Source organism: Macadamia integrifolia, chromosome 2 (genome assembly GCF_013358625.1).
Source record: "Macadamia integrifolia cultivar HAES 741 chromosome 2, SCU_Mint_v3, whole genome shotgun sequence".
NCBI classification, from domain to species: Eukaryota; Viridiplantae; Streptophyta; class Magnoliopsida; order Proteales; family Proteaceae; genus Macadamia; species Macadamia integrifolia.
In genome coordinates, this window is record NC_056558.1 from 27578856 (window position 1) to 27601850 (window position 22995).

Sequence of the window (22995 nt, forward strand, 5' to 3'; positions counted from 1 at the left end):
CCCCCCCCCGGTTTTTAAGGTTTCTCTACTGAACTATAATGGTGCAGGTTGGATTTTTCAGAAGATCGCGGACCATAAAGGGGAAACGTGCACCTCTATCATGTAAAGAGGTAAGCATTCCTTTGGTTCATGGGGATAATGCTGTAAATTTAGCTCTTTAGCAGGCTTTTAAGTTTTAACTTGATCTTGTATACAAGTCGACAACATAGCCTGATCCCAACTAAATAGGGTCGGTTACATGGATTTTTTGCTATAATATGATATATTCAAAGACATACTTGTTACTAGTCCTAGGCTATACATGTCTTTCCTTACCACTTATCTCAAGATCATTTTATGTCTGCCCTTGGATTTTTTATCTCCTCTAATATAAATCATATCATTGCTCCTTATTGAAGCATTCAAGGGCCTCCATTGTATATGTCCGTGTCATCTCTAAGGACATTCTCTCAACTTATTATTTATCAAAGCTACTCTTATATTAGCCCTAATTTGTTCGTTCCCTATTTTATCTTGTTTTATCACTCATCCATCTCAACGTCCTCATTTCACTTACACTAAGTTTTTTGCACAAACCTTCATTGCCCAACATTCAGTTCCATAAATCACCATAGTTGGTCGTATAACTGTCCTATAAGTTTTTTCGTTTGAGTTTTAAAGGAATACGTTGATCAAACAATGTTCCGGATACACCACTTCACTCATCCACCCTGTTTCTATTTCTTTATGCAACATCATCCTCTATTCTCGTTCTTTATTTATGATTGAATCTAGGTACCTTTTGTCACTTTGCAGCATCTCCCTATCATCAATTTTCACTACTGCACTTTTTCCCTATTGTTACTAAAATTACTCACCATAAGCTCTATTTTTGTTCTACACATCTTAAAACTTTTTTATTCCAAGGTAGATTTCCATAATTCCAACTTGGCATTTTTCCTTGCTTTTGTTTCATCCACCAAGACTATATCATCAACAAAAAAGCATACACCGAGGGAACTGATTTAAATGTCTCTAGTTAGCTTGTCTATGACTAATGCAAACAAATAGAGGCTTAAATCTGATTCCAAATGGAATTCAATTGTTCTTGGGGTTTCAAAACCCTGTCATCCCACAATTCTTACACTAGTGACCATACCATTATATATAGCTTTAATTATTTCCACATTTGTAATCGAAATTTTTTTCCTTCTTTAACATTTTCCAAATTAACTCTCAAAAGATTTTTCCAAGTCAATAAATACCATATGGAGATTGTTCCTACATTCTCTAAATCATGACATCATTCTCCTAGAAAATAATTAGCTTTCATTGTTGATCTTTATGGCATAAAGCTAAATTGGTTATCCAAAAATTAGTTTCTTGTCTTAGGTGTATTTCAATTACTCTCTCCCATAATTTCATAGTATGGCTCATAGATTTTATTCCTCTTATTTTTATAAATTGGTACAATAATACTTGTCCTCCATTCATCCGGCATTTTTCGTAGCGATAATCTTATCAAACAACTTTGTTAGTCAAGTTTTCCCACTAATCCTAAGTTCTCCCAAGCCTCTATTGGAATACTATCTGGACCTACTATTTACCTATTTTCTATTTCTTTTCCAAACACCTTAATTTTTCACACACACACAGACACATATATATATATATATAAAGTTTGTAATTTCTTGATAGTAATTACTACCTTCTAAAACACTATTACTTGTATTGCTTTCATCTAGAAAATTATAGAAATATTATTTCCATCCTCTTTAATCTCCCCATCATTTATTAATTCATGACCATCCACACTTAATGCATCTAATATGGTTGAATGTCGACTCTTCCTCTTTCTCATTTTAACTAGTTTATAGGTATCTTTTCTCCCTCCTTTGTTCCTAATTTTTTGTAGGGATTCTAATATTTTTGTGTCTTCACTTTTCCTACTTTCTTTTTAGCTTTATTTCTATTTTTTTTTTTTTATACCTTTTTAAATCTTCCTCATCTTAGTCCTTTGCCAAGTTTTAAATTAGATTTCTTAGCCGTAATGGTTCCTTAAACTTTATCATCCCTCCACCAAGTTTACCTAGATGAATGTCGTTTTCCTTTAGATTCACCTAGAACTTCTTTAGCTACGTTCCTAATATAAGTAGCCATCTTGTTCCACATCATATTTGTTGTCCAAGTCCCACCTTCCCTGTGTTACTAATTTATCAGTAAACATTTTCATGTTTTCTCCTTTTAAGTTCCATCACCTTTTCCTAGGTACAGTAATTTCATAATTCCTACAATTCAATGTCTTAAAACATCTATAGCTCTCAATCTATGTTGCATGGTTAAATTCTCCCCTGTTATAACTTACAAGATTCAGATGTTAACCTATCAGGCCTTCGGTTGGAAAGAAGTCTATTTGGCTACTACTGCGTTCAACTTTTAAAGGTTATTAAATGTTCTCTTTTTTTTTAAAGCATGTGTAAATGAAAGATTGAAGTCCCTTCTTCAATCTTATTTCCAAAACCTTATCCCCCATAGACTCTTTCATATCCTCTACTATCTCTTCCAACATGCCATTTAAATCTCATCTAGTAATATTTTTTTCTTCTTGACTAATTTCTTAAATTAATCTTATCCATATGTTCCCAAATCTGTTTCTTCATATTTTCATCTAATCAATTTGGGCTAAGCAATATTATATTGATTACCTCTCTTCCTAACACAAGTTTGATGTATATTATCCTATCACCAATTCTTTTAACATCTACAACATCATTTTGTAGATCCTTATCTACTACTATTCACATCCGATTTCTATTATTTTATCCCTATTATACCAAACTTTATAGCCATTTAATTGTTTAGGTTTACCGTTCAACATGGTCTCTTGTATACAAGCTATGTCAATTCTTCTTCTTCTCATTGTTTCTATCAATTCTAAACTCTTTCCCGCTAAAATATCCTATGTTCCACGATGCTAACCTAATCCTATGCTTTTGGACTGACTTCTTTACCTGCACTCATCTACGGTGTAAAAACCCTTGCTCACTTGTCAGCACAACAGGGTGCTGAAGTGGTGGATCACTTATAGGGGACTTGCTCATGGTCTAGGTCGCCACTTCCCCTCTGTGGGTTGGGGGGGGGGGGGGGGGGGTGCTAAGCATATGGTCAAAAATGTAAAAATCTAGGATCCATGCTAAAGGGTTTGGCTAAATTTACACAATGCCAGCTGGGGACCCGATGCACTAACCTCCTTTATTAGGACTTGGGACTGGAAGCAAAAAACATCGGCAGAGTTGACTAATGTCACTAATCCTTGAAGAATAGTGCAGTAATTGAATGTGATTTGAATTTCAACAAGTTTACAAATAAAAAAAGGGAAGATGTGGTAGGGGTCTAGGTTTTTGTTAATGTCGTCAAATACTCCTTTAAGATTCAACTTCCCATCATTTGGACAATTATTCATATCCAACTCAAATACAAATATTGTCATTTAAGATTCCAAGCATAATTGTTAGTGCTCATCTGCATTGATCCGTTCATCATTATTATTCCATCGACTGTTTTTTACTCAGTTAACCTAAACCTGAAACTGGATTCCTAGGTTTCTCGCAAGATGAACTTGCCTACATTAACATTTTAAAACTATCAAAGGAATGCCAGTTTCTGCTACAGAATTCAATTTTTACCTCTCTATCTGTGTAGGCATGCTCTGGTTACCATGATAAGCCATTATCAATGGACATGGACATTTGTGTTGTGTTGGCAGACACTGTTAGGCATGCAACCTTCCTGAGGCAGATGATGTGAAGAAACTATGCATATTCCTGGATCTTTTATTCTTGACAAATGTTTGAATATCTCCAATGTAGAATATTCCCTACTCTTCCAAGGTGCAAAAACCTTGATTTTGAGATTGGAAAGGCTTAGATTGTGAAGCCCGAAAGGTTTCCTTTTGTGCTTTGGCTTCTGTGCCTTTGATGCATCATATTATGTAGTCTACAAAAGCAAGTCAAGGATAAATGAAAACTAATGATGCATGTTGGTAAGCAAGTCAAATGAAAAGATCTATGGGAAGAAAGCATCAAAGTAGGAGCACAGTCGAGCTGTTTATTAAAAGGGACATCAGTTGAGTGTTCTTATGTTTGGGATGCACAACCATATTTGAATGAAGTCCCAGCCGTGTTCATGTTCTTATTCAACGCAGACGTCTTATCACATGTAACTCTACAAGATGAATTGTCCCGAAATTCTTAGATGATAAGGTTTCCACTTTGTATGACCCATGTTTCTCTTCATAACAGAAGCAGATTGTGAAGGAGGGCCAAGTGCTTTGCTATATTGAACAGCTAGGTGGTGAGATCCCAATTGAGGTATGGTTCAACCTAATCCGTGACTGACAGACTCTCCTTCCAGCCCTGGCTCTGGTCCCCCTCCATCTATCGTTTTTCATTTCCGTTACTTGCAAATTAAGTGTTCCTGTTCTTATGTAGAAGGCTTTGAGTGTTGATTTCTTTCCATCTTTTTTCCAGTCTGATGTTGCGGGGGAGATCGTTAAGATACTGAGAAAAGATGGCGGTATGTTGAGCTTAATTCTTATATACATATATATCTTTAGTGTTTTATGGGAAAAGTGATTAACATGTTCCCATTCTTCCATTCCACTTGCAGATCCTGTTGGATATGGTGATCCTCTTATTGTGGTCCTTCCTTCTTTCCCCGGGATAAAGAAGCTTCAGTAAATAATTTGATTTTGAACATTGCCTGCTCCTTTCCAATCATAAAATTCAGGTGCCAGTTATGAAATAAATGAAAGGCTTGGATTTTGTTCTCATCATTTGGCTTGGATATTTGTGTGCTTCCCTTTTATTCCAATTTGTTTACTATGTTTCTAAGGTGGAAGTTGAAACCATATTGCTTAGTAGCACATATAAAAGAACTAGGGTTGATGGTAAAAATTTACGTTGACAGGAAACGAAAGATGAGATATCTTCACGATCCATTAACGAATCTTACATCCAATAAGTGGTTTCCTTTGCCTATCTTTTACCTGATCTCTTCTTGTGATTTATTGCTGTGTCAATTTCCAACATCTGGTTCAAACCATCGGGGATGTGGCAAGGTATCTGTCACTATGTGTCGAGCAGATGGATCAACAGGAATCTATGGTTTATCATCAGAACCTGATGAGCCATTTTCATCACTCCATGCCATCCATAAAGTGGTAACCGCATATTCAGTTAGAGCATAGTGACTGTCACTGATACGTTGGGGCGTGGTGTTGTTTCTGAAGGATCCATACGGCTTTGGTAGCTCCAGTGTTTCAAGCTGTTGCCTCTTGCAATCAGCGTGCATCAGGATCAGGTTCAACTAATACTTGCACAATCCACCAACTGTAAGCTGAGTACTCACTCTTGATGATCTGATCCTGGACCTTGTCCGGATGTTCATTCTACCAACCTCCCCAAGTATGGAAGGTTGGTAGATTGGTGGATTTTTGGAAACAATACTTTCATGATTATCTTATGGGAAAAAGGTCTCTGTCAGGGAGTGTGGCGCCTGCACCCAGGCACAGGAGGATCGACAATGCAGCATGGAAGATTTGGGGGTTTTTGGGTTACTCATCAATGGAGCTTCATTTCCTCATAAATTACTCTTCTTAAGCTTAAAGAAATCTCCCATGAGTCCTCTTATGAAGCCTTAGGTCATATATTTAATCCCCAATCAAAAGAGCCACTTAAAACCTAGAACTCACAATTCTGGGTGGAACCCTAGTTATCAATTCGGCCGAACCGAATTTTTTCGAATTAAATCAAAAAATCGGACCAAATCCAAATTAAAAATAAAATTCGGTAAAAAACGCGCTTTTTACTAATTTGAATTTAAAATGCGAATAATTCGGGCCGAACCGAATTATTCGGTACACTTAAACAGTATTTAAAAAAAAACAAAAAAAAAAACAAAAAAAAAAAAAAACAAACGTCAATATGAAACCCACGTACCCACCACGCGAAATAGTTTTTTTTTTTTTTTTTTTTCATCTTCTTCTCCCACAAATTTTCGCCTCCTTCTTACCATCTTTTTTCTCCACCTAATTCTTCTGTAACAATCGTACGAATCTACTCTTTGTTTCATTTCTTCTCATAACTTCATCAGTTCATCCTAAGATAGGGGAGATATCAAGCCTTGATGGATAATTTGAGGTTCCGGGGGACTAGGACAGATTCATATCGCCGTATCAATCAATCTTCTTTTATATTGTTACTTTAATTCTGAAAAATTAGTGCGTCTTAGTGCAATATGGGTCTTGTGAACCCAAGCAAAATGATCGTAAAAATTTTTTGTGGTCAATTTATTTATTTGTTTTATTGTGGTTGTAATCTTGCTTTCACTCTTTTGGGGCCTAATCTATTTCATGAGTAGAAATTGGATTACAATAGCCATTGCTTCCATCGCTCAATGATAAATTTTTTATAGTTTTTTACTTTATTGTATAAAGTAATTTGCTCTTTCTAAGTATACAAATCAAGTTAATAACTTGATAAATAAAAAATATACAATGAACTATAAAAATAATATCTGAATTTTTTGCCCGACTTTTATTTTTTTAATCGAATAATTCTCGAATCCGAATCCGACTACGATTTTTATTTTGTCCATTTTTTTGACCGCTTTTTTGACCGAATCCTCAAATTAATCAATCGAATTATTCCGAATAATTCTCCGCCTAAATAATTCCTGAATCCGAATTTGCTAACTATGGGTGGAACCAGTCGACCTCCACGAGCAGGCTATTGACTGTTTTTAACTTCGGCTCTTGGCCAAAATGGATCTAGTTCCAACTGGCCAGGCAATTAATTACACAATCTGGCAATCCGACCTCTGATCACTAAAATTGTCATCTCTCTCATCTTAACTCTTATTGACCTGATTCTTTTTACAGATGGAATCTGACTCAAAGGGTTATAACCTTTATGTTTTCACTATCAATTCAAACCTGAGCTTGGATCCGACTAATGTACTACCACTACTTCCTTTAGCATACGTGCCATGCCTGAAGATCAATTCATAACTTTCCACTCTGATATTATATTGATATTATTAAAAAAATCGTTGGAAAGCTAACTTACCTTTATCATGTTTCAAGCTTCCACAAATTCCAGATAGAGAGGACAGCTAAAAAAAAATCCAAAATAAAAATCCATGAAGCTATTGCCACAACACAGAACTTGCAATCCCAGCTTTTCACATTTCTCCTATAACTTGTGTGTGCTGAACATGCTCTCTTACACTCTCCCATTGATCCACATGTTTGATGTACCTTGCGTCAGACGTGCATGGTTCCTCTCTCTCTCTCTCTCTCTCTCTATATATATATATATATATATGTGGTTGATCTGACTAGCACAATAGCTGCTTCTGTTATGTCAGTTGAGGAAGGACGACGTGTGTGCTGCGTGGCTGCTTAGAGTAAGAGTGGTGCTAGGTATTCTACTGCTACCATTAGGGGTGTCAATTCGTGGCCCGACCCGACTAAATCGATCGGGACCGACCATTTATAGATCGGCCTGACCCAGCCCAGACCGTTTATTAAACGTGTCGGGCTTGAGCCCGGCCCGTTTATAAATGGTCGGTCTCGGTTTTGCTACTTGGACCATCGGGCGCCCGATCAAGACCGACCGAATAACGCCCGACTGAGACCGGCCTATTATGCACCAACTTGGCCCGACCCTTTAATGATTGTAGAATACTTATTTTACCCCCCAAATTAAAGAATAAAAACTAAAAAGTAAAAAGACATGTTCACATTTTAAATAATGGTTATATTTGGTATCATTTATTGATTTATTATCATTTTTTTGGGCTTGCATGAGTGGCCCGGAATATAAGAGCACATTTTAAAGAGGGCCCGTTTAAAAACCGGTTAAAGCTCGTTTAACATTAAATATGTCCGTAGCCCGATTAAGGCCCGACTAAAACCCGATTAAGGTAGCCCGATTATAGCCTGAGACCGACCGACCGAATATAAAGTGTACCATGCCCTCAATAACTAAGCCCAATTAGTTAAATGAGCGGACACGGTGTAGCCTTTGAAAGTCTTCAAATCCAATTAAGCCCGACCGAAACAGAACCGGCCCAACCGATTGACACCCCTAGCTACCATGGAAGTTGAGGCCATTCAAGATGAGATTCTCTCTAGCTAAGGGCTTTAATATGTCCTCTTTGGTTATTTTTTTCAAATTATCAAGCTGTAGTATGTGCCCCCAGTAGTGAAGCAACTTCTTTAAACTACGCTTCTAGGGCCATTATAGAGGATGTTTTGTGCTCCATTTTTTTTTCTTTTTCTTTTTTTTCTCCAGGGAAGCTCAATTTTAGCTGAAAGGGTCTCAAAATTGGAATTGTCTCGAGTTTGGTGGCTGATTCCAATTATTTTCTTAAAATCTTTACTAAGGAAGTGTTTCTCCTATTCAAATTTTCTTTATTAAAAGTTTTTTAGTCTTGTTAAAGAAGAAGAAAAAAACAAAGTAGTCCTTCCCTATTCCGAATAGGGGAAAAAGATCCGTAAGATATTGTCGTGTGGATTTCTTGACATGCCCTTTCTAAAAAAATTTCCTACTCTCTCTCTCTCTCTCTCTCTCTCTCTCTCTCTCTCTCTCTCTCTCTCTCTAAAGTCCCTGATATACAGTTTGTTACTAGGGATGTAAACAGATAATATACAAACCAAACATAGCATTATTCATATTTGCATTCCATTAGCTTCCGAACAGATTTAGATAGTTTTCCGGATATCAAGTTTTTTGAATATGGATTCCACTAGACAAATATGAACACAAACCGGATATGATTTTGACTATCCATTTACATTCCTAGTCGTTTGCATTAGTAGAGGAGAACTGGAGAAGACTAAAACTCGACTAAGGTTGATGTTGAAGGACTGAAGCCACTACTCACTGAGTGATTATTCTCTGCAGCGAATGCGGTAGTGCAGTGAGCATCGGATGGCTGAGAGTATCTGGGCACGTGCTTCGAGGTCCTCTCAGCCATCCGATGCTCGCTGCAGAGGATGTTTTTGCCTACGGACTTGGGTTGATATTGAAGGGACCTATTTAAAATTACAGAAATATTCTCATAAATTCTTCTTTCATTTAATTTTTTGTTTAATTACTTGTAATATGTCGTGAACTTATAAGAGTATTTTAATCCAGTTTCATCTGTTTGTAATTAAGAAGGTTATAAATAGAATTTGCAACTTCTGTGTGTGTGTGTGTTTTAGTGGAACTAAAAACTTAATTTACAATAACCCTAATCCCTCCCCAGCCTAAGAGGAGGTTTCAATTTTGATCCCCATCTCCATCTCCATCTCTATTTTCGACGAACAAGGCAAAAGCAGAGGAAGCAGACGGTGCCACTGAGAAGTACTTCGGTGGCGTCGCAGTTGATGTTAGTGATGGTTTCTTGTTGTTACTACTATTTAAAGTTTGCAACTAGAAGACGCACCCAGATCTTGTGTATTTAAAATGCACAAATCTATTCTTGGTGAAATAGGATTTTGCCAGTTCTATTTTCATTGTTCACAAAGAATTTGAGAGAGAAGAAATGGTTTTCATATGATTCCATTCATAATCAAGGATATTCTTATGTTTTTCCCATGTCTGCCTCTTGGGATAGCACCCGGTTGACTGCCCCTTTTTTTCTCTTTATACTTCTTAAATTTTCTTTGTTAAAAAAAATAAAAAAAAAATCCATAACTTACCATTGTAATTTCGCATTCCACCCTTGGGTAGATTTTGTGATTACATCCTTGTAATAACAAAGCCTCTCATCCTTTCTCTAATCTTCTACTGTATGGGTCACTTGTATCATGTCTGGCCATAAATCACTGGCTAGAATTATCAGTTGGATGCTGTTTGAATTCCAAGAAAGATTTCTTCTAATTGTGAGCAATCAAAGTCACCAAGGGTAAAGAAAAGTGGTTACAAAATATGTTGTAACCATCTCGGTTAAAAGGAGATTTACCTATTTAATATTATAAAATAAAGGCAAAAAGGTCCCAGTACGTAAGTATAAATAATTTAAAAATACATTTTTCAACTGAGAAATGATGATTTAATCCTATCCAATCTTTGCCGTTGAATTGTCAACCTAAAAGGACCAGCCTTAACCTCTCCTTTCCATCGTGAACCTGGCAGCCCCCTTTCCCATCTTCTCTCCCCTCCCTCTCCCCGCCTCATCGATCGAGTCTTTTTCTCCAATCCATCTTTTGATTGTTTCCTCTTTAATTTTCTGCTTCTAGTTGATATGGGTTTCTTCACTGTTATGAGATTTTAGTTTTGTCTTAATTCGTTCGTTTTCAAAGTGGGAATGACTGATTTTTGAGTAAAACCTCCAAGCTCTTTGATCTTTGATCGGTCTATAGGAGATGATGACTGCCATGGAATAGACAGTATTTCAAAATTATAGATAGTTTCTTTTCTGAAGCCTAATTTGTGAGATTCTTACTAGATCTCAGATGTAGTCTTTGTAATCATGATAATTTCGTCAGGTTTGCAATAGTTTTCTTTCAAATAGGATTCTTCCGCAGTGGTGAGTTTTGGTGAAAACCTCTACATGATTATGTGACCTAGTGGATTTTTCCAAACCCAGGAAGATATGATCTTCATCAGCAACTCCATTAATGATGCTGGTAATGACAGAATAGTCTGAAAAACATTCCTCACTGCATGTAGCATCATTGAAAATTACTTTATTGGAGCTTTGGGGAGTAAGAGAGACTGAGCCAGGAAAGGGGGTGGTAATGGGGTGTTGTGGGTTTATGGCGGAAAGGGGAGGAAGTTGTAGGAATAAAAACTCTTACCTCAAAATCAATTAACGGCTTGAATTACCATCAAGCCAAATCTACGATTAATATAAGAAATACGGATAAATAAGTTCACAAAACATACGTTCTGCTACCACCTATCCAATATTAGATTTGGATAATTTTTAGATACGGATTTTTTGAGTATGTACTTCCTTAAACAGTTATGAACACGAATAGAAAATAGACTTTCAATTATCCATTTACATCTTTATTTGTGTCCCAGTCCTCCCATTTGCTTACATTTTCCTATACCATTACAAGTATTCAAGGAAACCTTTGCCTTCCAAATATAGGAGAAGTGTTTTCTGTGGGAGAATGTGATTCTTGGGCCTATCAGAGCGCTTGAAAAAACAATTGATACAAACTCAAGACAAAAGAAATCATAAGATTGATTAATAGAATCATAATAGAATTGACATACATTTTAGAAATATAGATCCAGCCTCCATAAAAGTTTGAGGAGATTTTGTAGATGATTATAATAGGATTAAGCCACCAAAAAATCCAAGGATCTCACAAACAATCAGGTTGCTCATCCCAACTGAGCAGGTATACCACAACCCTGTATTTTGAGCTTTCAAAAGTCACATTGCATGTGTGACCTTGAGATATTTATATATATCTAGGGTGAAAATGATTAGTCATAAAGTTCAAACCTAAGTGAGATGCTAGCCATCTCTAATGGCCATATCCAAAATGCCTTTTGACCCCTGAAAATTACTAAAATATCTCCAAAATAATTTTAAAAAAAAAGTACAAACTATCCATTTAATAAATCAAAATTGACTCTTGCAAAAAACGAAAATTGATAATATTTTTATGTTATTAATAAAAACATTTTCTTATAAAACCATTTTGACAATAAATCTTTTCAAATAGGCAATTATAGGTATGGATACACTTTTATAATTGTTAAGTCACTAACAATAGAATAGTAGTCACTAAGATCAATACTACACGTATACGAAGTCTTTTCATGGATGGACTCTATAGACGTTCCGTATATAAGCCATCAAGAGATTAGTTCTCATGTCTTCCATAGTTCTGAGCAATTTTGATTTACACCCCTCTAACTTGTTACGATCCAACAATGCATTTATAAGCACATAAGGCATCATGATAGATGCGATCAATTCCAAAAATACAACATGGCTCATTAGGATTATCATCCATTAATCTCACCAGACACATTGGTTAACAGAAAAAATAAATAAATAAAGAAAGACAGTCTGACGCGCTAGATTACTTCATCCTTGACGTTACTTCTTTAAATATATTTTTATCGAAAAAATACATTCTTCATACAGCATACATTCTAGACGGCATGATTTGTAAAACACGTGTTTCTTTGTAGTTCACATTTTAGACCAAACCATACTAGTATTTCGCTATCTTTGAGCGAATACCATTGAACCACGTGTCACAGATGCATGATGCTGAGTCATCACCAACCCCTCCGTCGTCTTCTTGCAACCCTGCAAAAACAATGGCAGAGGAAAGATATGCTCCTTTCCCTCTCGTCTTCTTCTTCTTCTCTTCTTTCTTCGTTGTCTCCTTTATTCTCACACTCGTCCCATTCACTCTCCCGCCAAAATCAAATCTTGTCTCAGAGGCAAACCCTTTTTTTTGGAGATAGAAAACCCTACCAAAGCTCGACCATGTCTATCAATTTACAGTCTCATGTGTTTGCGGGTAATCCTCTAAGATCCAAGACCCCTAAATCAGGATACTTTTCTTCTCCAAACTCAGCCCTTGAAACCATGAAAGATTATCTTCTTCTGGAGAACCCCAATGACGCCCAATCTTTGCTGAATTTCAAGGTCTTGCCCTTCAGAAGAGGTAAGCCTTTAGCCTCTTCTTCGGCTTCAACCGATGGTTCTGTCCCGGGTTGGAATTTGGGTTGGTTAAGCTTCGATGATTGCAAGGCTTTCTTGGGGGAATCTGATGATCGTTTGACGGCGGATTCGTTTGTTTACCTGGGTGCGGAGTCTGATGCCGATCTCGTATATTGGGCTATCGATGTTTCTTCTATGAGCGGCTCTGTTACTGAATTGGGTGAGAGGAGATTTTGCTTTGTGGAGCTTCGGACGTTGATGGTCGCTACTGATTGGGGTGACTCCCGCATGATGCAGGATTTGTCCATTGCTGGTCACGTAAGTGGTGATTCCTGATGCTTTTCTTCTGGTGTTCTCTACCATTCTGCAGATTTTCTTGGAGGCGAACTGTGCTTCTTTTCTAGCGTTTCAGCCTCGAGCCAGGATTAATTGACATCAATGGTTGAAGGCATTGACGTCATGGTTATATTGTGGTTTCCTTTATGCCCCAAATAGGCAACTAGTCGAGGATTTAGGGAGGTGAATGATTACACTTGAATCACCCAATCCCACGGCTTGGAATTAGGAGTTGGGAATTGGGACATCGTTGTCCTGTTGCTGAAAAAGGATGGAACAGTTCATCGCCAATGGGCTATCTTTGGCATTCTTAATATATATTGGCTACGAGGAAACAGTTGTTTTTGAGAGTGCTTCATATGTTGGTACAATTACCAGGATAACTTAGTTCCCCCCACCCCCTTCCCTCCCTCGTATAACCCAAGGATAACTTGAACCAGTTTGGTTTTAAAAATTAAAACTTGAAAGGACAAGGGAAGGCCAAACTTAATTTGATTGAAGAAGTGAGGAATAAGATGAGTCATTTTGATTAATTGAAGATATGGAACTACATATAGAGGAATGACAAAACAGAATTTGTGTGGCAGAACCCAAGTAGTTGGGACAAGGATATTTGAGTGAGTTGTTTAAATCAGTAGTTGAACTCCAGTGCACAGAGTTATAAAATGATATTTGGATCTTCAAGCCTGAGTTAGCCTAGTGAATGAATAAATTGAGATCTTAATATTGGCCTACTCTGTTTCTCTCTTTAGTCCTTTGTATGTGTGTGTGTGTGTGTGCGTATATAAAGCAGAGAATTTTTCCCTCTACCTGAAGCCCTGGCTAACTAATTAGAACTGTCTAAATCCAATGGCGGTGGATCCATTCTGAAAATCCATTCTTTTAGTTGCACTTCTAAATGTTCTCCTTTCAAAATTTTCAGATGTTTTGTTTAATTTAAATGCTTTTTTTTTTCCTTCTTTTAATAATAGGATGATAATCCCCTAGGAAATATAGATATTATATAAACAACTGCGCTAACATTTTGAAAATGCTGGGTTCTTGGGAAGAGGGTAATAGCACTTATTACACCTTACCTGTTTGTCAATCTGAAATCCAAGTTGCAAAATGGTTGTTTAACTCTTTCCACCATTGCTTTTATTATTTTAAATTGGATCAGGCTAGAGCATTGCTAGAGTGGCATGGCATATCACGCTTCTGTGGGCATTGTGGAGAAAAAACAGTGCCAATGGAGGCCGGGAGGCGGAAGCAATGCTCAAGTGAATCATGCAAGAAAAGGATTTATCCTCGTGTTGATCCGGTAGGTTGATTCCGCTCTCTGTTGGTTAGTAAAATAACTCATCTATTAATGGAGCATTTTTTTTCCATAGTACTTAATCCGGCTATGTGGGTAATGACTTGAAACAGGTTGTAATCATGTTAGTTATTGATAGAGAAAATGACCGTGCACTTTTGAGTCGACAATCACGATTTGTACCTCGTATGTGGAGTTGCCTTGCTGGATTTATAGAGGTATTCCACTCTTATTTGATTTTTAAATTTTATTCGTGTTTGAAAACTCAATTTTCTTGCATCTCTAGCTTCTATTTTAACAAATACAGTTTCAATTAAATTTAGTTAGTGGACTAATTAAATGCCCCAAAACTGAAGGAGTGGTTTAGGCTGTCATAGACTTGGCAATTTATCCAATCCAATTACCTTTATATTTGACCTTTCAGAAGGACAGCATAGCTGAATTTTTGCATGAGTCACCATAAATAGGAATAATATGTAATGAGAATTTACTCATTTGCTGTGCTTCTAATGTGTTACCTATCTTTTCTTTATGACAGAATATTCACTCAAATTGGTTTTTTCTTAATTTTCTTTAGCCTGGAGAAAGCTTGGAAGAGGCAGTGAGGAGAGAAACATGGGAAGAGACTGGTGTAGAAGTGGGGGAAGTTGTTTATCATAGTTCTCAGCCATGGCCTGGTATCTTCTTGTGCTACATGCCTCCTTATGTTCAGTTTTTTCTCCTGTTCATCTCAATGCATTTAAATGGAATGGTAAAGGAGGAAAGGTTAGGGACATACAGTCTTAGTGAGTGTATACAACAAGAATCCTAGAATTTATGTTTCTTCTGAGGTGGAGAATGAGCTTTGAGGATGAAAAGGAAAATTTCCACAAGGAAAGAATCATCCTTAGAAAGGTTGTCCCCAAAAAACATCCGGTAGACTAAATTCATTTGCCAATACCTTATAAAGCTTCATCAGCAACATGGTCTTTTTTCCTATTTTATGATAGTTCATGAAACCAGTATGGGAGGCCACTTTGCTTCTTCCAATTTCTCTTTAGAATCTTAATACATGACCATAATTGGAAATATGAGAAAATCTGCAGATCTGACGATCATGATGATCCCAGATTTGAACGCAATCCTTTTTCAATGATGTTGAAAGTCTGGTCAAAAGTTGGATTCAGTCAGATGGCCGAATTGCTTAATCCGAAAAAACATCTTGCATCCAACCTTGTAGAAACTGGGGTTCTGGTTGAATAAATTAAGAACAACACTTGATGTAGATACGCACCCATGGAGTGATCCAAACTCATCTGGGTATCCAGCAAGAGATAAACCGGACCCATATTGAGTCTTTGGCTAGTAGGAGAGGTTAGGAATTTTATTTTCATGCAATCTTTTATTTTTTTTGGTAACTTAGGTGGGAGATAGCTATTAGGATTTAGTTTCCAATTAATTTGAGTTTTCAAATTAGAGTAGGTTTCTTTTTAATGTTGGTTTTCTTCTACTATTTAAATGCATGTAATCGTTCAATTAGGGACAGAATTGAAGAATGATGAATTGAGTTAATGTTTGAAGAGCCTGAGGGCTGTGTGTGATTCTCCTTTCCCCCTCCCCCTTCTTGTGTGAATCTCCTCTCCCTCCCCTGCAACTCTGAGTTCACCTCAGAGATTCTTCCCTACCCCTACCAGCCCACCATCACACTTACTTGGTAATGGATGAAGAATGATGATGGAATCAACAAATCCAGTATGGAAGTAGCAGCACAAGAATATGAAAGAAAAGAATGTAAGGCTATTTATATAGGCAAGCAACCCCAAGTAATTTATAAATTCCACACCAAACTCAAAACTCAGATTCAGATTTCACCAACAGTTGCAATAACCCAAATCTTGAAAATAGGGTTGATTAGGATGAAATTAGAGAACTCACTAATCAAGGCTCAGATGAGCCAACAAACCTGGTCTATGGTAGGATGTGATGGCCTCAAATAACCCTCCAAAGATGGGCGTCAACATGTCAGCAAGTAGGCAGCAACCAGCAGAAGAAATGAACCTAGAAATTAGGGTTTTCTGGACTGTAGGGAGAAAACTACGGTTGGCAGGTGGGGCCTCAGCTGGGCCTGAAACTTGGGTTGAGTGGCCTTCTTTTTGTCCCTAGCAAACCCTTCAAAGGGCTTCAGGATCAGACTTCAGATGAAGTAGATCTTGAAGAAATTTGACTGGGTTCCAAAACCTGACTGATGAAACCAATGGGGTGATTTCTGGTTTCAGCATCAGCAGGCCTCAAGTCCTGGTCGAGTCTCTCCTAGGGTCACTAATAAGACCCTAAAATCCTGCAACAATCAGACTTCAGGCCAGGAAGTTACAGAACTCGAATTTCTTCCTAGGAAAACCCTGTAACTGAAATTGATAGGCTGTCTGTGTGTGTTCTGATCAGCAATCTTAGAGGGCTTCAATCTCACTTAAAACAGTAGATAAGTTTGAAGAAATTAGAGGAATAAGAAGAAGAATAGAAGGGATAGATGTGGGTGGGATGGACTCTCTCAGTCCTAGGTCTCTCACTCACAACTATCTCAGCTGTTGAAACATCCTTTCAGGAACAAACCAGCAAGAAAAGCTCACAAAATATCATTAATCAACTGTAGTTCTTTGGAATACAATGCTTCTATTTATAATTGAGGCTAGGTCTCCAATTACTAGATAGAGTTCTATTTTGAGTTTATTTACTGTATTGACTGTGTGATGGTGATTGGAATCCTTTTATGAATCAATTTTGGAATTTTAGAAGGTCCTTATGTATGTAATACACCCCCCCCCCCAAAAAAAAAAAATCATTTAGAGATGATCTGAGTAAAGATGGGGAGTTTTTTTAAAGAGTTCTGGTGTTGTTGAGCAGTGCATACGGAATTGGTATCCCAATCTTGATTTCTTCTCTCCTATCTTGTTCCACATGTCTTCTCTCTTCCTCCTCCCAAGAAGATTGATCTCATCTTTTTATTTCCCCTTCCATCGATCTGATTTCTTCCCTAAACAATGCAATTTCTTTTTTCTTTTATATCTCACATCTGATTCCATATTTGATTATTGGGCCTGCTTGCATCTGTGATCCTTAATCTTGATTTTCAGATTGCATAGTAAGGGTACCGTTTTCTCCCACAGTTTCTTTAGCACTGATTTAATATCCCTTCATTGTTGTCTCCTTTCCAGACCTGATTTCTATTTTGGTTTCAGACTTACCATTGGATATTTCATCTTCACAGGTTTAGAACTTCTAGCAATTTTCACAGGTTCGATTAGAGGTTGCATGTGCTGTTCTCAGAACTCCAACCAGCTGAAGACATAGATGTGCTCAATACCCAACATCAGTTAATTCACTGAATCTCTATTTTTGTACCAGCAGTGTTTCTAATCTCTTAATGCTGTTTCTGCAGGCTTCTAATCCCAGTTACTAAATCAGACTGTCGCTAAATTGGTGGACCTTCTAGGTTTCCATTATGCTCAGTTTCTGGCCTTGTTCTTTTGGTGTCAGTGCTTCCCTAATCAATCTCTTTTTATTTTGGATAGCATCTCGAGACGGCACCAGGTGTGTTTTTGACAAGCATGCAGCATTAGTTTATATAGACTACCTTGTGGATTCGCCACATGTTTATTCGCATATCTAATTTAAGCAAGCCAATCCACCTATTTTCTAGTTGTCAATCCTTTAACATTTCCAACAGAATAATGAAAGGTATCATACTAAAGAAGCAGAGGCATCATTCATAAACAATTAGCAAATCCAGAACTTTATGCACATCGATAATGTGTTCTAAGATTTTGCACATCTTCCCTCTGTTTCGACTTCATGCACTTTAGGCACCATGGTTGAGGTATTCAGCAAATTGCCTTTGTCTATATAAAAAACCAGATGCAGATAAAGAAGAGATCAAGAGTGGTGTTCCAACTCAACCATATGGTGCACCTTTTATTGGACGTTTCCATGTATTTTCAACCGTTGAACTGTTTTACTGATACCTTCAGTTCTTAACCAACTTTGACAATCTTTTTAGCCATGTATAAGAATTTTCTTGGGCTGAAATTTTACAGTTATACAAGGGGGACGCTACCTTTTCACTAACTGCCTTTCCACCATGTTCTATTCAGGATACTGTGTGGTGTTCAGTGTTCTGCCCGAGTGCGCTTCCTAGTACTTACTAATTCATTTTTGCATTATTAGTACTGCATTTCAAGTCAAGTAGCTTAAGAGCTACCTTATGGTGGTTTTGCATGGTCATTTTGAGGCTGTTTGAAATTTTGATCATGATTGATCATCTTATAAAGTAAAAGATAGTGTTTGAAACTTCTTTGACTGCGAGTGACTTGTACCCTGAAGCTAGAAATTAAGCCCTCTGCTTCTCTGTAACTGTTTCAAGGTGTTGTGGAATAATGTGAACGTGCTACATGTATCTTCATAAATTTTTCAGTAGATATACATCACTTTTTAATATTCTACTATTGAGAGATCACTGTGCACAGTACGCATTCTTTCATGTTAAACTGTTTACAATTTTGTACCAGAAAAATGTTTAAAATATGTGGTGTTTTATTAGGTGTCTTTATTTTAATTGATATTCTTATTTGCAATCTGCAATGCTTCCAGTGGGACCAAACAGCATGCCATGTCAGTTGATGGTTGGATTCTTTGCGTATGCCAAGTCATTCGACATACATGTGGACACAGAAGAGTTAGAAGGTACACTGACCAATTATTGGATGGTTTGAAGTTTGTTAGTGGTTTATGTTTTTCTGCCCCTTATTATGTTTAACTTTGTTTTCATTTATGCTTTTTTACTTTGTTAATTTGAGAATATGCATATAAGCACTTCCTTGTGTTGAAACAGAAAAGACCTAGGGTTGATAGTAAAATGATGCAAAATGAACAATTATACAATGAAGAAAATATTTAAATGATTCAGCTATTAGTGACATCCATGGCCGAAGATGATCAGAGAGAGCTATCACTAAAGAAATTTGGAGAGTCTGCGAACAGATGTATCAAATCCCTTGAATTGTATGCCTTGAAATCCCTTATATACACAAAAAAGATAATGGGAGGGTAATACAATTGCATGATTAAGATGTACTTCTTGGGCATTTTGGTGGCACTGTCCCCAACTCCCCACATAGAAGGGCTGGCTGTTGGCACTTCCCAACTAATCAAAATGCCCATGCTGGGGTATATAGGATAACACCAACACAAACACTGTAAATGAGGTAATTCTTTGGCCAATATCTGTATAAGCTTTCAGTTAAATAACAAAAGCACCAGAACCCTATTCGGCTGTTTTGCCAATCATGAAATAATGGAAACAATATGTCACTTTAAATCTCCATGCTTCTCTTTAACAAATGAAAAATCTTCAATCCCCATAAAGAATCTTTGCATCTCCCTGCTAAAAATTTAAATTGTCACTGGATAACGCCTTTTATTTTCATCCTTGACATCCATTTCCAAGGCCATCAATTCCTTGCGGGTCTGCAATCGTCAATAAAAAGCAGTTGAACTTTGCTTGATTTGTTCATGATCTTGTTTCTTCTTGTGACTGCCAGCACCTCCTTGCAAATTTGTTCATTTAGTATGTTTATCGTAGAATCTTTCTCCTGCTAAAGTTATTCAAGATAGAAGCCCAATATTGGGTACAGGGTGTTGTCTACTATACTGGATCTTATTCATTGTTTGCGGCTTTTGATTATGGAGGGGTTAGCTACAATAGAGCAACCAGTGCACAAGGCTCCCACTACTGCAAGGTCTTGGAGGGGCAAATGTGTGTAGTCTTACCTCCTACTTCGTAGGAGAGGCAGTTTCCAAGTTTAAAACCTGTGACCAACATGTTGCAATAATGCAACTTTAACTGTTGCGCCACAGGAGGGGTTAGCTACAATAATGTTAGAATTTGAGTCTTTTGTACAGAAGTCCCGTAAAATTCAAACGAATCATGTTTAAGGCTACTACCTTAGATCGAATTCTGGTTATTAGCAACAATAATGCTTGCATGCCTGTGCATAAAGAATATATAGATATTGGTAGAAGCAGAAGTAAGGTATATAAATGTAAAGTGGTTCATGCTTACATTTATGTGGGTTTTTTATGGTGGATACAAGTTTTGCGTGGTTATTCATATATAAGCTATTCATACCCGTTTTATATAATTTAGATTCATATTAACTGGCATTCATAAAATACGCAATCAATGTTTGCATCCATTGGAAGTAGATAGATGATGTTCTACAATTTATATATTTTTTGTATAGCCTAATATCAACTTTTACTCCTCTTCCCCCCCCCCCCTTTTTTTAGATGCTCAATGGCACAGTAGGGAAGACATCAAGAAAGCTTTGACCTTTGCTGAATATGAAAAGGCGCAAAGAACATTGGCTGCCAAGGTAGAGCAAATGTGCAAGGGTGTAGAGAAGGGTCAGAGTTTGTCCTCAGATTTCAATGTGGAAAGCGGGGAGCTCACTCCCATGTTCGTACCTGGACCTTTTGCCATTGCCCATCATCTGATCTCTTCATGGGCCCATCAAGTTGGTGTTACAGCACCATCAAAGCAACCTAGTTCTATTTCAAATTTGTAGTACAGGGAAACATCTCACTAATTTTTCATCGGCACATCATCAAATCCTTCAAAGCCTTTTTTCGCTGTTGCTGGGATGAAAACTTACGAATTCTCAGATGGAGGATCTCCTTATTTTAACATTGTTTTCTATTCAGCCATGTTGATGCCTTGAGGGCATCTGTGTGTTGTATTTGAGCTGTATTGGTTTTGTTTACACAATCTGTGTTTGTGTTTGTTACCGCAAAAGGAATTAATCATATTTATAGCCCTGTTACTCTACCTCTTTAGTGCAACAACTTACGGGTTCATCAAGTCTATGGAAATGCATCTCTGCTTCAAATCCGGCCCGAGAAAGCTTCACTTTGCAGATTGTGAACCCCCTTGTGTTGGAAAGAAAAGGATTTTCAGAACCATTCAATTTCATTCGATTCCCTCTCCAAGCTACTGGTTCTACTGTTTAGTTTTGCCTGTTGGTTCAATTTGGTTCTAAAGACCAGGGTGCAAGTAGGACCATGGGTCTCTTTTCAGCGGCTTCCTATTGTGGTGGCTTCCACAGGAGAATGGCTTAAGTAAGGCAGATGGTGGAGAACCCTTGATACTGAATTCTGTTATTAAGGTGTACTACTATCTCAATATGTCTGCGAAACAAAGAAAATCAGTGACTCAATACTTTCATAGGTCACACGTGATAGAAAATATACTTGCAATGCATCACATGGAGATCAGATAAGCATGCAACAATGAATACAGTCAAATTTTAGGCATACCTGAATCCATGGCTGAAGAATTACAACTCTTCAATGTCTTCTCGTATGTTCCTTGTACAACACGATCAATGTTGGTCTGGTTTACCCTCTTCCCCTTTTGCTTTAGATCATTAGCCTCACTTAATATGTTAGTGATAACTATATATAGAGGTGAGGGTAGGGACTAACCCTGCAAAGAAATTAGGGAAACAATATCTTAGGTCCACACATAGTAATAAATATTTCATACCATTAAGGTGTGCTAATAGAATCCAATATCTCTATAGAGATCACTTACCAATAATATTAGATTCTTCTGCTTACTCCATTTGTAGTCAACACCACTAAACCGGTTTTAGAAACAAATATTTGACTATGCTAGCCCACCTAATTGGAAATCTTACAATCTCCCACTTGGGCAGCATATGTCACAAGTTTTAGATTTTAAAATTTATTTAAAACGACTCTCCGGTTGAGATAAACTGAATGTGACCACAAACAAAACAGTGTTGAATGGAGTGCACCTTAAACCAAATGCCTTGGTCCGAATGAGAATTACAAACACCCAACCGTATTAATCATCACATCTAAAGCAATATGAGACCAAACACGTCAAAGTGCTCATAACATCACCGACTTGGGTTGAACAGTATGAAAGTGTGGTATGAAAATAACATGCAATAGTGATCATCATGTCTATTTTCAAATTGGTTCTGACTCGAAAACCAAATGAGCCCTATGAGACAGATACCGAAGGTCTCATTAACTACAAGCGTCTCCTAAACGTTCAAGCTTCAATCAAAGAAGCTCATTAGGACTAAGTCTGGATGTCCCGAAACACTAGCACTAGACCTCAATCAAACGAGGCTTTGCTAGTGATTGCATGTGTGTGTATTGACTGGAACCTCAGATACTGAATGAGGTAAATACACCACATATAACCTCAATTTTCTGTAGGAGGCAAATAAATAAGTGTATACACATAAACAAATGGCCATAATAAAAATGTATATATATTCTTGAGAACAATAATAATGCATCATATATATAAAATAAAACTAAAATTCAAATGCGAACATATTAAGCAAAACTCCCACTAATAAAATGCATTAAAAGAACTAACAAGTCCCATATTAGTGACATGCTCTTGAAAACTTTTGGAGTCAAGCCTTTAGTAAGAGGATCTGCAATCATGTTTTCTATAGCAATCTATTCCATTGTAATCTATGACTCTTGAAATTTCTCTCTGACCAAAAAATACTTAATGTCAATGTGTTTAGAGTCTGAAGTACTTCTACTGTTATGAGAGAAATGAACCGTAGCGGAGTTGTCATAGAACATCCTCAATAGTTTAGATATAGAGTTAA

At 37.1% G+C, this 22995-nt stretch overlaps 2 protein-coding genes across 3 annotated transcripts in view; both read left to right on the forward strand.

The window, feature by feature from the left end:
- The window catches only part of LOC122090698 (biotin carboxyl carrier protein of acetyl-CoA carboxylase-like), a 10472-nt gene extending 5662 nt beyond the window's left edge, over positions 1-4810 (forward strand). The window contains exons 5-8 of one of the 2 annotated variants that reach the window (XM_042660373.1): positions 48-110; positions 4281-4349; positions 4509-4554; positions 4648-4810. In XM_042660373.1, the coding sequence (XP_042516307.1) occupies positions 48-110; positions 4281-4349; positions 4509-4554; positions 4648-4718 (249 nt within the window). In that variant the 3' untranslated portion in view covers positions 4719-4810. The other variant, XM_042660383.1, reaches the window with a different exon arrangement.
- A 7474-nt stretch (positions 4811-12284) lies between these two features.
- LOC122071847 (nudix hydrolase 19, chloroplastic) lies at positions 12285-21161 on the forward strand. Its single transcript, XM_042636281.1, has 6 exons — positions 12285-12990; positions 14168-14308; positions 14416-14520; positions 14880-14979; positions 18926-19018; positions 20624-21161. Exons 1-6 carry the CDS (start codon positions 12340-12342, stop codon positions 20899-20901), a joined length of 1368 nt encoding a protein of 455 aa, XP_042492215.1. The 5' UTR covers positions 12285-12339; the 3' UTR covers positions 20902-21161.
- The last annotated feature ends 1834 nt before the right edge of the window (positions 21162-22995 follow it).